Below are 14,592 nucleotides of genomic sequence, written 5' to 3' on the forward strand. Positions count from 1 at the left end.
AGGCAGTTCCTCCTCGTGAGACGCTTTAAAGGGGAAGTGTGGACTGGACAAGAGGGCGGAGGCAACCACAACAACACTGCTTTTTCCTGACCCTGAATTAACTCTAGTGTTGGTAGCGCAGGCTACTTCTTACATTTTTATAATACAGGTTATAGAACGTTTATGCGCTCATTAGTAAATACTAAAAAGGAGAGAGCCTGTTATCTTGGCTATAGGGTCTCAGTGATAAGCTAAGAACATTCCAGTCTAATGTTCATGGCATCTGCTCTAATCTCTGTACCGTAATTCCAAACTGCTTCTGGAAAATCCATGAAATGTGATTTATGGAAATATGTTCAGTATTTTCTTCTTTACCAAATACAGACAGCGCTGATGGTACATTCAAATTTTTTATCCATCTTCTACACTGTAAAAATCAGCTTAAACGTTTTAATTTTGAATAGTGGGTATTAAAAAAAAAAGAAAAGTCTATTACTATGACATTTTCAGATGTTTAGTCAGAATAACTCTATATGGGCAAAGCTTCATAAGAAATCTGCAATCCAAAAAAGAGCAAATGTTAGACCAGTTTTTTTTTCTCAGATTTATATGGATAAAAATAACGCCAAACTAAATGACCATGCTGCTTTTTGATGCTATAGGACTAAAATAACTTCAAGATTCTTTCACTTCAAGATGAAAAAGAAGACATTGACTTTTGTTTTTGTTCCATGTCAGTTTTCAGACCAGAGATGGCAGATTGACAGTTTAGCTGCATATTTATTTATACCACAGAATTCCTATGTCCCCTCAAGCTCAATTTTAAACAATGGATTCCTCAGAAAGATAAGACATCACATAATCTCAATCAAGTTAAAGCCTGTACAGCGGTTGCCTCAAAGCTGATTGTCTCCATGAAGATGTTATTGCTTTGTTCCGTAGTATGGCATTAAAACTATCCATCTTTGTAGAGACAAGCAGCTCCATTGGGTTACAGGTCAGATCTGTGGAACGACAACCCCGCTCACAGTAAGGATGCGTGTTTTCAAGGTATTTTGAGCAATGAAAACTCCAGTGATTAAATAAAAGGCAAAGAAACAACATGGAGACGGAGCAGCTAGAGGACCCCCGCCAGAAAAGTTCCGCAGTGCATCTTTAACTTGCTCTTAGTAGGTTACACATATTTGAACAGGTACAGTAGTTTTCTTTGGTCCAGACCTGACTTGGGTGTATACATTCAAACAACAACGTGTAGAGATGGATTGAAAACAGCTGTCATCCAGGCCTCATCTTTAAACAGAGCGAGCCTTTGCCAAACAGGGAAGAACTTTTCACTGATAGCTTGGAGGGGACCAGGTGCCTCAGATGGATGAGCTCCAGTCAGATAATGGCTTTAAACATAACGTTCCCCAGACGCTAACCAGGGAGGACAGTCTGGACAGGACACTGCAACAACATACTCTGTTCAAAAGATAATTCTTGGAATGATCACCACATAACCGCAAAATGTCTTTAAAATGACATCACCTTGGTCTGTCTTCTTAGTAAAGCATAAAAACTCTATTGAACAAAGGATCTATCATGTTAGCTACGGATTTTGTTCTTTCACATTCACTGTAATCGTTAGAACAGCCTGTACTTGCTGTAATTGAATTGGTAATGGTCATAAAGTACATGTGTGTTCTTTCTTATTCTAATACAAATAAATGGGTGGTAAGACTAACCTTATCTCTTGTACTTATTACATTATCTATAATAACCATGAATTTGTATCACTTTACCTACAGGTGGCGAGAGAGGATTCAGGAGACTGCTTAGAAATCAACATCTGGACTACACTAAAAAGGCATTTATGCTACTCTACAATAAAATTTTAGGTGTTTGTTGGTGTAGCTCACTTGGTAGAGGCCATATCACACACATACACAACTGGGATTCAAATTTACCTGGGAGGAATTTGCTAAACCTCTTTTATCTGTTTAATTGTGCATACAAAATGTCCTTTAGATGGATAGTCAGTTTAGTCCGTTTTAAAGGTGTACTGTGTAACTGTCTCTTTGAAGATGTTGCCTGAAAATTCAACAGAATGTCATTACATTTGCATTAATTGCTAAAATCATAACTTGGCAAATAAGCATTCTTCACCTCAACAGATCTGCCCTGCAACTTGACCTGGTGACATGAGTCGTGACCTGCTTGTCTCCATGAAAATAGATCAGTCCAATACAATACCGTGGAACATTCCAGGTAAAAAGCCATAACATCTCCACAAGCAGGTAACGGTCCATCCATCAGAAAAGTTACATAGTGCACCTTTAAACAACATATTTTAAAATCCTAGTTCTGGATTTAGTTCAGTCCACATTTTAAAAGTGGGACAGTGACAATAGACACCTACAATGGAAGGCAGGGTCAAGGAAGACTCACTTAGACACAGGATGAAGACAGGAAGAGCAGTGCTTTAAATCAAACACGTCACTAGTCGTGACTGATACTTAAACTTTGGGTTAGTCACATCCTTAAGTGACCAGTAAAAGTCCCAATGTTCATTAACTCGCTTTGACTCACCAGAATGAAAGACCTAGACACAGGCATTAAACCAATTATAAGAAATTATTCCATGAACCTTTTCCATATTAATCGCAGTACGTTTATGCATAGGATTAATAATTATATACAGTGGGGCTAATGTGTACATGTTCTCATGCCACACTGGTCTGTTATTGGCGTAGCAACAGCTCCACATGCCTGGCTTAACATAAATTGCATGAAATGATTTAATATGTGGCACTACTCTGTGATACAACTGAACCATTTTAAACTGCGTATGATAGGTTTTTATGATTCTCAACATTTTACTTAATTTGGTGGGATTATACCTGTTATAAATATAAATGATAATTTTACAGCAAACAAGAACCAATTTGCTAAGAGTGGTTGAAAGATATGTTTGACATGACAGGAAGTGGAGCGTTCTCATTCGGAGTTCCATATTGACGACATCACACTATAGAGAATTCTGTCCAAAAGTTCCGCACAATATTTCTATGAACTTACAACACACATTTTTCACATTCTAAAACTGTATTTCAACAAAATAAAGGTATTTTCTTAAAAATTTTCAGTCAAATAATAATTAATGTGTAGATTAGAGGAGTAGCTAATGTACAATATGGTTGCTAGGTAACAGTCATAGAATCGCCTAGTGTTCCAAGCAGGAAAGAAAAAAACAACAAAAAGAAAACACTGAAAAACTGGGCAGAAAAAAACATGAAATCTTTTGTTAAATCTTAAATATAATGATCTTAACTGTGATTTCGGAAGTGAGTAATAACTCCCTGTCATATAGAGCACTACGAAGACAGATGTGATACATTAGTGGACTTCAACATCTTGACTCACTATTTTATCTGGTTTCTATCTGAGAGCTAGTCTAAATATAAAAGCACTTGAATTAAATGAAGTTCCGTACCCATTCCCAGTGTAACTAAGAATAAACCTCATAATACAAAGTAATAAACAATGACACAAATAGACCATCATTTGGGTTTTATTTTCAAATGGGAATAAAGAGATAACATAATAATAGTTGTGGTGCAAAATTATTCTTAAACTATATTCTTTCTGTATTTACATGAGGAATTTGCCAGGATCAGTCCAGACCACAAACAAACTATGAACTCCAGGATCAATCCAAACCATAAACAAATAATGAAATCCAAACAGATATATTAGGAAGCATCAGGTTTTATCTTTCACGAGAAACAAATGATGCTTGAATGCATCACGTTTGGTGAATACTCTTGTTTAGTCTTTGAATCTCAAGTCATTTATAATTATCCAGACAGACCGCTCCTGTTCTTTATCAAACTGATAAAACAGCAATTAGGATGCTACAATCAGACTAAAGCAGGTCACATTTAAAATCAGAAGGAAGAGATTTCTTCTCTGTGTCATTATTATTATTATTATTAGAGTTCCTTATAATAACATATGCTTGTCTTTTCTTTTGCAGTTTATCGATCCGGTCTCTGGAGGCAGAAGACTTTGGCCTGGTTATCCCCTGAAGCGGTCACAGCCATCGTTCCCTCTCTGCACAATACACAAATGGATCAAATAACATTTTACACAGAGGTGGGTCAGTTACAAAGTTACATTTACTTGAGAAAATGTACTCCTCAAAGTAGTTAAGATAAGAAAAGATAAATTTTATTGTTCCAAATTTTGGGCACACGGCCCGCAGGTTAAAAACACTGCCTGATGGAAGAATTTCTGTTAAATGGATGAGATCCGTCTCACCTGGCTGACTGTTATGGTATTAATTTGTACATAGGGTGAACAAAACAGGTGAACATGCTGCACCTTGTGGTACACCTGTACTACAGTTTTTGGCTTTGGCTAAAGTACTGTTGACCCTCACTCGTTGTGATCTATTTGTTAAGAGATTAAAACCAAGTGCAGGACTTACATGCAAGTCAAACAGTTTTTGGACAAAAAAGACTGTACAGTCTTAAATGCATAACTGAAATCTGCAAATAAGACCCTTACATAAGTCCCGGGAGATTCCAAATGTTTACAGATCAGGTGCAAAAAAACTGATGAGTGCATCTGCTGTGCTGAGGCCCTGTCTGTATGCTAATTGCAATGGGTCAAGGTACAGACAAACTTCAGATTTTAGTCTGTTGACTATTATCTTTTCAAAACATTTCATCACACGTGCCATCACACTATACTGTAATATTCAATTTTTGGTTACTCTTCCCACAGATATAAGGTTTATTTTAAGAATACATGTTGGCAAATGTGGTCTATTTTTGAACTAACAAAATCAGTACATTGTTTAATGTTTTGTCTTAACATCTGATGTCTGGTTTAAAGTTGTATGTCCAAACAGCTACTAAGTACAATAAGTAATATGCTTTTTGTTTCTTTAAAAAAAAAAAGTAATTGAGTAGTTATTCCAGTCTCTTACATTGTGCTTCTACTTTTCTAATTTTAAAGTAACAATACTCTTCAGTTTATTGTTTAGCTATAGTAATAGTACAACACATTACCTGTTGATGGTGAAGTCCAGAATCTCGGCTGTGTGCCCGCGGTACTCTGACACCATGTTTCCTGTGCGTCCATCCCACAAACGCAGAGCTCCATCCAGACTGCACGTGGACACTACTGAAGAGGACTCCTCCCACTGCAAGTGAACTATACCAGCCTGGAGGTATAAAAGACACAGAAGACTGAGTAAGAGCAACATATATACTATCAGTACTAATAATACTATCAGTACTAATAATAATAATACTAATAATATTTTCTGATATTAGCACTCAGAGCTCACCTCATCTTGACAGCGGTGCCTGAGGACCTGTGAGGAGAGGTCGTATATAGCCAGGGTTCCATCGAGGTAGGCCACAGCAATAAGAGGCAGTCTAAACACAAAAGCAAAATTACTAACCAAAAATAGTGTTAACTTAAATTGTTTCAAACAAATATTATCTTTCAACCACTCTTTTGATTGAAATCATTAAATCAGTTAGAATACTGGTTCTCAACCTGTGTTGTACACGCTCCCTTTGGTGGTAAGCGGGCTCCTCTGCTGTCTGAATGTTTGTTTAATCAAGAGTCAGTTAGTCCTTCCTTACAATTTATTAAGTCATGGTGTAGACCTTGTTTCCTCCTAGATTAGACCTGCTAAAGTCCAGATTTAGACCTGGTTTAGACCTGGTATTTCCACCAGTCATGGGGGAGCACAAAATTAGAAATACCATTCACACTTAAGCAGTATATCGGCTATTCTTATTGTAATATTAACTAACTCCTGTTATAGTTTCAGCTGATACACATTGTTACTTACATGTTGCAAAACCCCACAGACTCCACTGAGTTGGTTTCCTCCTCTCCATCTTTTGAACCTTTGGCCACTCCGTCCACAGTGAAAGCTCCCAGCACCTATGCACAAGACCACCAAACTTTCTTTAAATGTCCTCATTCAATCTGATCTTTATACTTATATCATGTCATTGCAGGACCCACCTTGCCTGTTGTAGTGTTGATGAGTTTAGCGCCCCCATCCACTGAGCCTGTCAGCACCAGAGAGCCATCTTTATTGCAAGCCAAACAGGTGAGCGCTCCCTGGTGTCCATCCTGACCTATAAGCAGCACAAAGTAAATGGAAATTGAGTAATATAGCTAGACAAAAACTAAATATACAATAAACATGAAATTAAAACCACACCTTTTATGACATGGATTGCGTTCCCCTGCTTTAAGTCCCAGATGCGAATACTCCCATCTTCATATCCTACCACAGCCCGTTTACCTGAAGGAGAAAAGATAAATCTCATTAGAATACATGAAAATAAGGCACTATTGGTTACACTGTGTAGTAAAAAATCCACCTTATTTGTACCACTTTATGTTTCATGTCAATTGCCCTAGTAATTGCAGAGATATTGACTTAAAATATAATTTAAGCAAAAAACAAATATCTCAGTTTTTTTTCCCTTTTTGATACCATCCTCTTCCCATATTATTAACATGAGTATAGTTGTGGGGATTCGCTGAAAAGGGAACGTCATAATATTTTTATCCCACTAAAATAAATGATATTCAAAACAGTGCTAAATATGATTTTAAGCTTTTGACAATTCTTTCAAATAGCACTTATCTTTTTTGCAATGAACTCATCTTTAACTCATCTTTACTACAGTCCCTTTAGAAAATCTATGACATCACATCAACACTCCAATTATTTGTATAAACTTCCTGTATACTCTTCCCAGTGTCTCACCATCAGGAAGCACTTTACCGCTGGTGGCCTGGCACGCCGCGCTCTGGAAGGTTTTACAGTCTCCTGCCGGGACCTTCCACATCCACACGTTCCCATCGTCTGTGCCCGCCAGCAGCACCGGAGCGCACGGGTGCCACTCCAACCACTGCAGACGGACGAAGAGGAGGAAGAGGAAACCAGTGCAATTTAACAACTACTTTACACACACTTAAAATCATTCTCCTCATTTAGATTCAGCCGTACATTAAACTAGCGGTTAGCAGGCGGCACTTAAATACAGCGATTATGGGCTAGCTAAAGAGCAAGTCTGCAAAAGTGGTCCGGGAAGGGGAGACTGTCTGATCTCCCTGCCCCCCCGCCCACACAACCCTCAGTGGTCATCCTTCATTTACTCATAAATTCCTTCACCCCCAATAAAAAGGGCTCCACACAAGTGCTTTCAGATGTCCTGACTCTAAACACTATTATTTATACTATAAACAATCACAAATTCAAATTTAAACAAGACTAGTTTAAACATCAGAGAAGTTAGAGGGCCTTATTTAACAAAGATTAAAATGATAGGGTTTACTTATTCACTTACTTACTGTAATAATATGATTTGACATTGCAATAAATCCAACAGTTTAAATATAGATTATAGGGGGATTACATTTGATCTGTGGCATAATGTTTACAGCAAGTAACTCTTTACTCACAAAAAGCAAAACAATTATTGAGCCTTAAAGGTATTACAGTAGACATAAATCTTTACCTCCAGATCCCCAACTTCAAATGACCAGATTTCCTCTTTGGTTTCCACTTTCCAGACTTTGATCATTCCGCTCATGTCTCCAGTAGCAACCAGGGCCGAATCATGGCTGAACAAGGCGCAGGTCACAGAGTCTTTATGACCTACGGGATAGAGAAAGTAACATTAATAACAACTGTCAAAAGTATCACATTACACACTGTTTAAAACTGAGCTGGAGCACAGGTCAGGACTCTATGGGAGAATTTGCCATGCAGATGTTTGGACCTTGTTTATGATATCTCTTTAATTACTAGGCCTATTCACATGCAACAAAAACTAGCACATGGTTCAATCGCATCTCTGTCAGCACAACTGAACTAAGGTCATTTTATTTTTGCACCCGAGTAGGGCTGTCACGATAACAAATTTTGAAGCACGATTATTGCAACAGAGAAATATAACAATAAGCAATAATATTAAAACTACTGACACAATAACAAGTAAGCATAAGATAATTCCAGTAAGCCATTTTTAAACAGTGTATCATTAAAAAACATGAGCTGCAACAAATAAATAGCAGAAGGAGCCATAAAAGTTCCTCATTCAATGTCAACAGCTCAAATGTTCTCGTATTACTCCAAAAATAACAAAACACTCCCCCTTTTGTTTAAGGTTTATTGATAGGATCCCCATTAGTGCAGACAAGCTGATGCTATTCTTCTTTATTACAAAGAAAATGTACTAAATTATACAAAATATTAAGCCCCAAAATGCTTTGTTCCAGCTGTCATGTACTGAACGATAAGTCAATATAGTATTTACCATGACAGGCCTTCACCTTTCAAAAAGTAATGTCAATATTCAACCCCAGAAGGTTTGATAATTTCTTCCAAAAACAGTTAAATTGGCCCTTGTGCTCCATCTGAAATCAGAATAATGTCACAAACACAAAACTTGTAGTGTTATTAACTCACCTGTACATTCAAAAAGGACCTCTCCATCAGTCACTCTCCAGACATACGCCTTATCATCTTCTCCCCCAGTGACTGCCATAGTGTTGGTGACAGGATCCAAGCTCACACAGAATACAGAACCTTGAGAAAAAAGAAAAAAAAAATCCCAAATCAGTAATATATACTGTACGTGAAGGCAAACTAAACTGAGTTACCTTTATGACTGGAAAATGTAAGCTCGCTGTCATCTTGATCCGCTTCCATCTCATCCTCCGTCTCCCACCCTTCATCGTCCGCGTTACCCTGGTCTTCCTCAAAGTCCACATCGTCCAGCACGTCAGCCAAATCCTCTGACCGGACAATTCAAAGGTTTGTTGAGCTGTTTACTTAATGTCATGTGTTATTACGAGTAAATACGTGATTGTTTACGTCGCTCACTCACCAGGACCAGGCTCTGTCTCGTCTAGATCAATGACTTCAACTATTTCTTCATCTCCGTGTAGCGCGATCTCGTTTTCTTGTGCGTTGTCCATGTTAAAGTATTAAAGATATGCAACTAAAAGTACATAAAACAGCCCAATGTCCTTGTGTGCTAGGCTAATCTCGCTTTTTAGCAATTAAACCGTATGCTACGATCTTTAAGTACCCGCGTATATTCGGTGTCCTATTATTTAAATATAGTAGACAATTAAAGTATTAAATACCAGAAGAACTATTTTTCAACATGTTTGTTTCACATGTTGCTGCGACGAGAGAGGAAGGCGCACAGTGATGACGAAATAATTAATAATTGGGTGTTGTTCACCGTCGTGTCCACTAGATGGAGCTACACTATCATTATGTAAAAGGTACAGTTTATTTAGAGCATATACTGTAAGAAAGCAACCAAGCAACTTAATTAGCTCTTTGTAACATGATTAGAATGATTGAAATGTACTTACCTTGATTAAAAAAACAAGCAACGCATTCATTTGTTTATTTACTACAAGGAATTGGAACCTCAGGGCTTTTCCACAGTACTTATTATGCCAATATTAATTTTAAAAATATATTTATTCACAAGTCAGTCTGTTTATTTAGACCAGGCTTACACCAAGTCTAACTATGATCATATGTAGACTGTTGGACAACAACTGATCTATATTTGTTTTATTTAAAGGTGCACTATGAAACTTTTCTGGGGTCTGGCACCATTGAGATATTGTTATTGCTTTGTCTGGAATGTTCAGCAATATGGTATCTTGTCTATCTTGTAGCTGATCAATTACAGGTGTTTTTATTTCTCAAAAATACACGGAAAATAATGCATTGTTACTGTGAGAAGGGTCAGCTCTCCACAGATCTGACCTATAACTTAAGCCTGATGGCGTTACCAGGTTGTCTCCATGCAGATAGTTTAGTTCATTGCCATACTGTGAAACATTCTATGCAGAGCCTCCGTGAACGCAAACAAGCAGAAAAGTGATGCAGCACACCTTTAATCATTTTAATTAGAAAAAGCCAGCTCTCTTTAACGACTTGACATAAAAAAAGACAATATAAATGCACCTCTCTTTCTTTTTTACAGAGGCTCCATGCTCCATTCATATTTCTCCATGATTAGCACTCAGCGGCCCTCTGAGTGGTGAGCAGCAAATTGAAAGTTCAGACACGTATTACTCATCATCACTCAGCTCCAGCGCTGACAACTGCACAGTCACACTACGGTAATTTTCACCTTCTAACACCAGAACTTTGACTAAAAATGGTGGACACTTCCTCTGCCTTGTGAATTAAAATGCATAAGTATCCCCACCTCCAGTCTGCTCTACTTGACTGAGTGTTAGAGTGTAATAGATCAAGTCTGGGAAGACCATCTGTAGAAAATCTCTGTAAATTAATGATCTCTGGATTGTGCCGGATGGTTAGCTTGACCTATGGCCTTTGTATGCATGATTAGACAGTAGGCAATACAGACCTCTTTAGATCAAGGCACAAATCGCAACTGTTTGACTGTAGAAATGTCACAGTAGGGCATTTAAGTGTAAAGCTCACTTTCCTTACATTGTATTATAGATTACCATAGCTATATTATGTGACTATCACTGTTATAGGGTGTGTTCCATACTTGAAGATGGCATTGCTTTGCCTGGAAAGTTCCACAGTATGGCATTAAGTTTATCTATATCCATGGAGACAAGTGGGTGATGCCAGTTTACAAGTCAGATCTCTAGAGGCTACTCCTGTTTTTAACAGGTCAAGGAGCAAAACAAACACTGGTAATAAAATAAATGCAAGATGGATTTGTTTAATTCTATACGGTGGAAAGATAACATCTCTATGGAGACCCTTTAAAGACGCACTGTGTAACTTTTTGGTTGGGGGGCCGTCACCTGCTTGTTTCTATGGATATATCGTTCCTTTGCCTGGAATGTTCCACAGTATGACATTAAACAACTTTACTTTACATTTATTCAATTACAGTTGGTTTTATAGCTCAAAAATACCTAGAAAAACAAGCATTCTGACTGTGAGTGGGGTTGCCTCTTTGCAGATCTGACCTGTAACTTGGTGTGATTTGGTCTCCATGATGATAGAAAGGTTTAATACTATACTGTGGAACATTCCAGACAAAGCAGTAACATCTCCATGGAGAAAATCATTTGACAGACCTTCCACCAGAAAAGTTACACAATACACCTTTAACAGAAAAATTACATGGTGTATCTTCAAATTTATTTTTGTAATTTACAGGAAATATTGTTGGTTATAGACTACAATTAAATAAATGCTGTAACTTTTAAAATTACATTTATTACCAAAATAAGTGGTAGAAGCAGAACATAATTTCTCACCTTAAGTCTGTACTGAACCACTGCATTTACATTAAGATCAGTAGCAGCAGCAGTCGTCCTGTTCCTTAATCTCTCAATTCAAAGTTCCCTTGGCAAAGACATTTTATGAACACTTAGCACAGTTTGTCTTCTTTTTGGGTTGGGGTTTTATGTGTCTTGCTATACGCAGCTGGCACGGTTTAGGAACTGCATGCCCAAATAAATTTTACTGGCCTCCTTTTCAGACCTTCACTGGAAAAGTACAACCATCCCATGATGTGGTGAGATGTGGAAACACGTTTGAGATCCACGCTGAGTGAGAGATTTATAAACTTATGGTTAGGTTATGAATAAAGCTGGAAGAGGCCGTTGAACTCCGACGCTGGAAACTTATACGACTTAAGTTATGATGATGGTTATAACCGCCTTGTGTCGTCAGCCTATTTCGTTGCCAGTTAGCGGGTTCTCAACATTGCAACATTAACTTGCAACAAATTTTAGATGTTAATATGAGTCGTCTTAATATCCACAAGATTGTATTTGTCATTTTATTGCTGCAATTTATCCCAAAACATGGCCAGTAACAGGGTATTTTTTCCACGAAAGCCTTTTGAGAAAACTGCACAGTCAATCATAAGACACTCAAAGTCCCCAGTGAAGCCAGTCTTAGTAAATTCTTCAGGGCTTTACAGCTTCTTAAGGCACAGTGGTAACAAATACTAATGCTGTCTGAAAATTAGCACTTAAATAACATTTTATTGGCCACAAAAGAGAAGGATTGTTTGAAAACACAGATTAATTTGTTGTTGACTTTGGGAGGAATGAAAGGACCAGAAATAGTCACAGAGAGACGATTTAAACATCTGTGGAAGTGGAAGCAAAGCATAAATATTATAAATTCAAATATGGCTGCCAAGAGAACGACTGAGAAAGCGTATTTAGTCCTTGTGTTTTTGCTCCTCTAAACCTTTTCCATCTTATTGTTTAGCATCTGTAATCCCCGAGACTATTTTTACCGGTGGAACAACACTTTGGGTGGGCTTGGCGGTGGCGTCATCAGAGCAGCAGAGCAGGAGTCTATGGGAGAGACCCGTCATAACATTTGGGGGGTTTATCACTCCACATGCGCACTGGTTTATGTTTGAAAAAAAAAAAAATAAGAAAACTCCTGGACTACTTTATAGGCACACACACATGGAAAGACTGACCAGGAGCAAATACATGCACATACACACGCGCTTTCAAAACCCCATAGACACAAACAGTAGTATCAGTAATAGGGCCTGGGAGCGTTAGCTGTGTGAGAGGTAATTACTCCATGCAGTTCGCAGAGGCTTTGATGGAAACTTTTAGACTAACTGGCTGGACCATAAGAAGCCCCGACTCTGCAGCTTTTTAACAAGAACGCTTTATGGCTACATTTTGTTTTCTTTTCTACCCAGAATGCAATGTTCTAATCGTAGCCTGGAAAGTGTGATTTTTGTATTTTTGCAAGATATTTTAAGTATCAACTGAACAGCTTTATCAGAAGTTGGTGTTAGTTAAAGATTGTGCTAAAGTTGGAACAGTTTTACTACAAAACGCTACTCAAAAAGCATTGTTCTGCTTTTGATAACAGGGAGTCCTAAAAAGCTTATAAACGAGATAGAGAGGAGCCAAAAATGCCCTTCACTTAGAATATTGCAGTAGTAGTAGTAGTAGTAGTAGTATGTGTTTTTATTTATTGAACGAACAATGCATATTGAAAAGATAGCTTTGGCTACAATCATGCATATTTACAGCGAACTAGTAGTGGAAGTGGTGGTAGTGGGGGAAGTATTAGTAGCAGTAGTAGTATAGTAGTAGAACCAACAAAAAATAGCTCTTTTAACTTAACAGTTTTGAAACGATAAGCAGGAAATTGAATAGTAAACATAGCTATAATATGATCCAGTATAGTAGTAGTATAACCAACAAAAAATCTCTTGTAACTTAACATTTTTCTCTTCTAATTTAACATTTTCAAAACAAAAAGCAGGAAATTGAATCATAAACATAGCTATAATATGTTCAAAACAGTACTTAAAATCCATGTTACTCAAATATGAGTAAGTAGGCCTATCAAAGTTTAAAGGGCCTGTATTATGTTATTTTCTGATCTATGTTATAATGTTTCCTCATCACAAACATACCTAGAGTTTTGTTTTGTTTCATTCACACATGTTTGACACACAAATCCTAAATATTTAGGCTCGGAACAAAAATGGAAAACACTCTTTTCCATCTTGTAATGTCATGTGGTAATACAGGAAGTGCTCCACTGTGTTTTAAACGCCATACACCTTCACTGTCACAGTCATTTGAATCAGCCCTGGAATTGCTAATCACTACTGAACTAAATGTAAAAAGGTAAATGTTAACTTGAAAACTACCACTACATAACATCATAAGGTAGAACTTTACATTTTGAGCTTTGGAAGTGCAGACAGACCAATAATGCAGGTTTACTGAAACAAAACACAACTCCATGTATGTGTGTTTTTGTTTTTTTAATTACATAACAACATTATAAAATGGCTCAAAGCTCACAAGAGTCAATTTTGCGTAACATGGGACCTTTAAACTCATTCATCACTCAAATAAATACAACATAGTCCTGTAATCCTTTCTCTCTAATGTCTTTATAGGTGCCACACTAAACATACTGTCTAACATATACAGTACACCCCAGGCCTGTCTTCATGACGCTGAGGTCTGCTCTGGTCCTGCACAGGGCGAGAGAAGCGGCTGCCGGCTCCTCTCCTCCAAAACCACTAACAGCCGGTTGTGTGTGTTCGGCAAGTGCTCTGGTCCACAGGCGGCGTGTCAAGTGTGCTCTGTGGTAGGACAGCGGTAGTTTGTGCGCGCCCATACAAGCTGTTGACTTACTACTCCTCTCCCAAGCCACTGGCCAGAAACATGGAGTATATTTGGAACGCCATTAGTCAGGGAGGCATGGAGGAGACCCAGGGCTTCTGCAGAGGTTGGCGGTTTCGCAGTTACATCGTTGAATCAGTTGTTTAATTGTTTCTAGAGTTATTTTAAAGGTGAAATGTGAAATGTCTGCTACCGTAGATGATTATGCTTTGCCTGGAATTTTCACAGTATGATACTGAACTTATCTATTTCCATGGAGACAAGCACCCAGCCACTTTACAGGTCAGATTTGTGGAGACGTGGCCCCACTTACGGTAAAAATAACAGCTATAATGAAGTAAAAAGTAAGTTTAATACCATACTGTGGTACATTCCAGGGACACAACAAGGTGCTGGACTTGTAACAGAAAAGTTCCATAGTGCACCTTTAAT

General features: G+C 37.8%; 1 protein-coding gene across 1 annotated transcript; it reads right to left on the reverse strand.

Annotated features, from left to right (window-relative positions):
- Positions 1-3,513: 3,513 nt before the first annotated feature.
- Positions 3,514-9,224, reverse strand: aamp (angio-associated, migratory cell protein). The gene is made up of 11 exons (XM_020917142.2): positions 8,895-9,224; positions 8,668-8,802; positions 8,474-8,593; positions 7,521-7,660; positions 6,767-6,911; positions 6,212-6,295; positions 6,010-6,125; positions 5,831-5,925; positions 5,315-5,405; positions 5,034-5,188; positions 3,514-4,071 (listed from the first exon to the last, which is right to left on the reverse strand). Exons 1-11 carry the CDS (start codon positions 8,983-8,985, stop codon positions 3,996-3,998), a joined length of 1,248 nt encoding a protein of 415 aa, XP_020772801.1. The 5' UTR covers positions 8,986-9,224; the 3' UTR covers positions 3,514-3,995.
- Between the last annotated feature and the right edge of the window lie 5,368 nt (positions 9,225-14,592).

The sequence above is a fragment of the Boleophthalmus pectinirostris genome, unplaced genomic scaffold, assembly GCF_026225935.1.
Source record: "Boleophthalmus pectinirostris isolate CB_2022bp ecotype Guang Dong unplaced genomic scaffold, ASM2622593v1 HiC_scaffold_11, whole genome shotgun sequence".
NCBI classification, from domain to species: domain Eukaryota; kingdom Metazoa; phylum Chordata; class Actinopteri; order Gobiiformes; family Gobiidae; genus Boleophthalmus; species Boleophthalmus pectinirostris.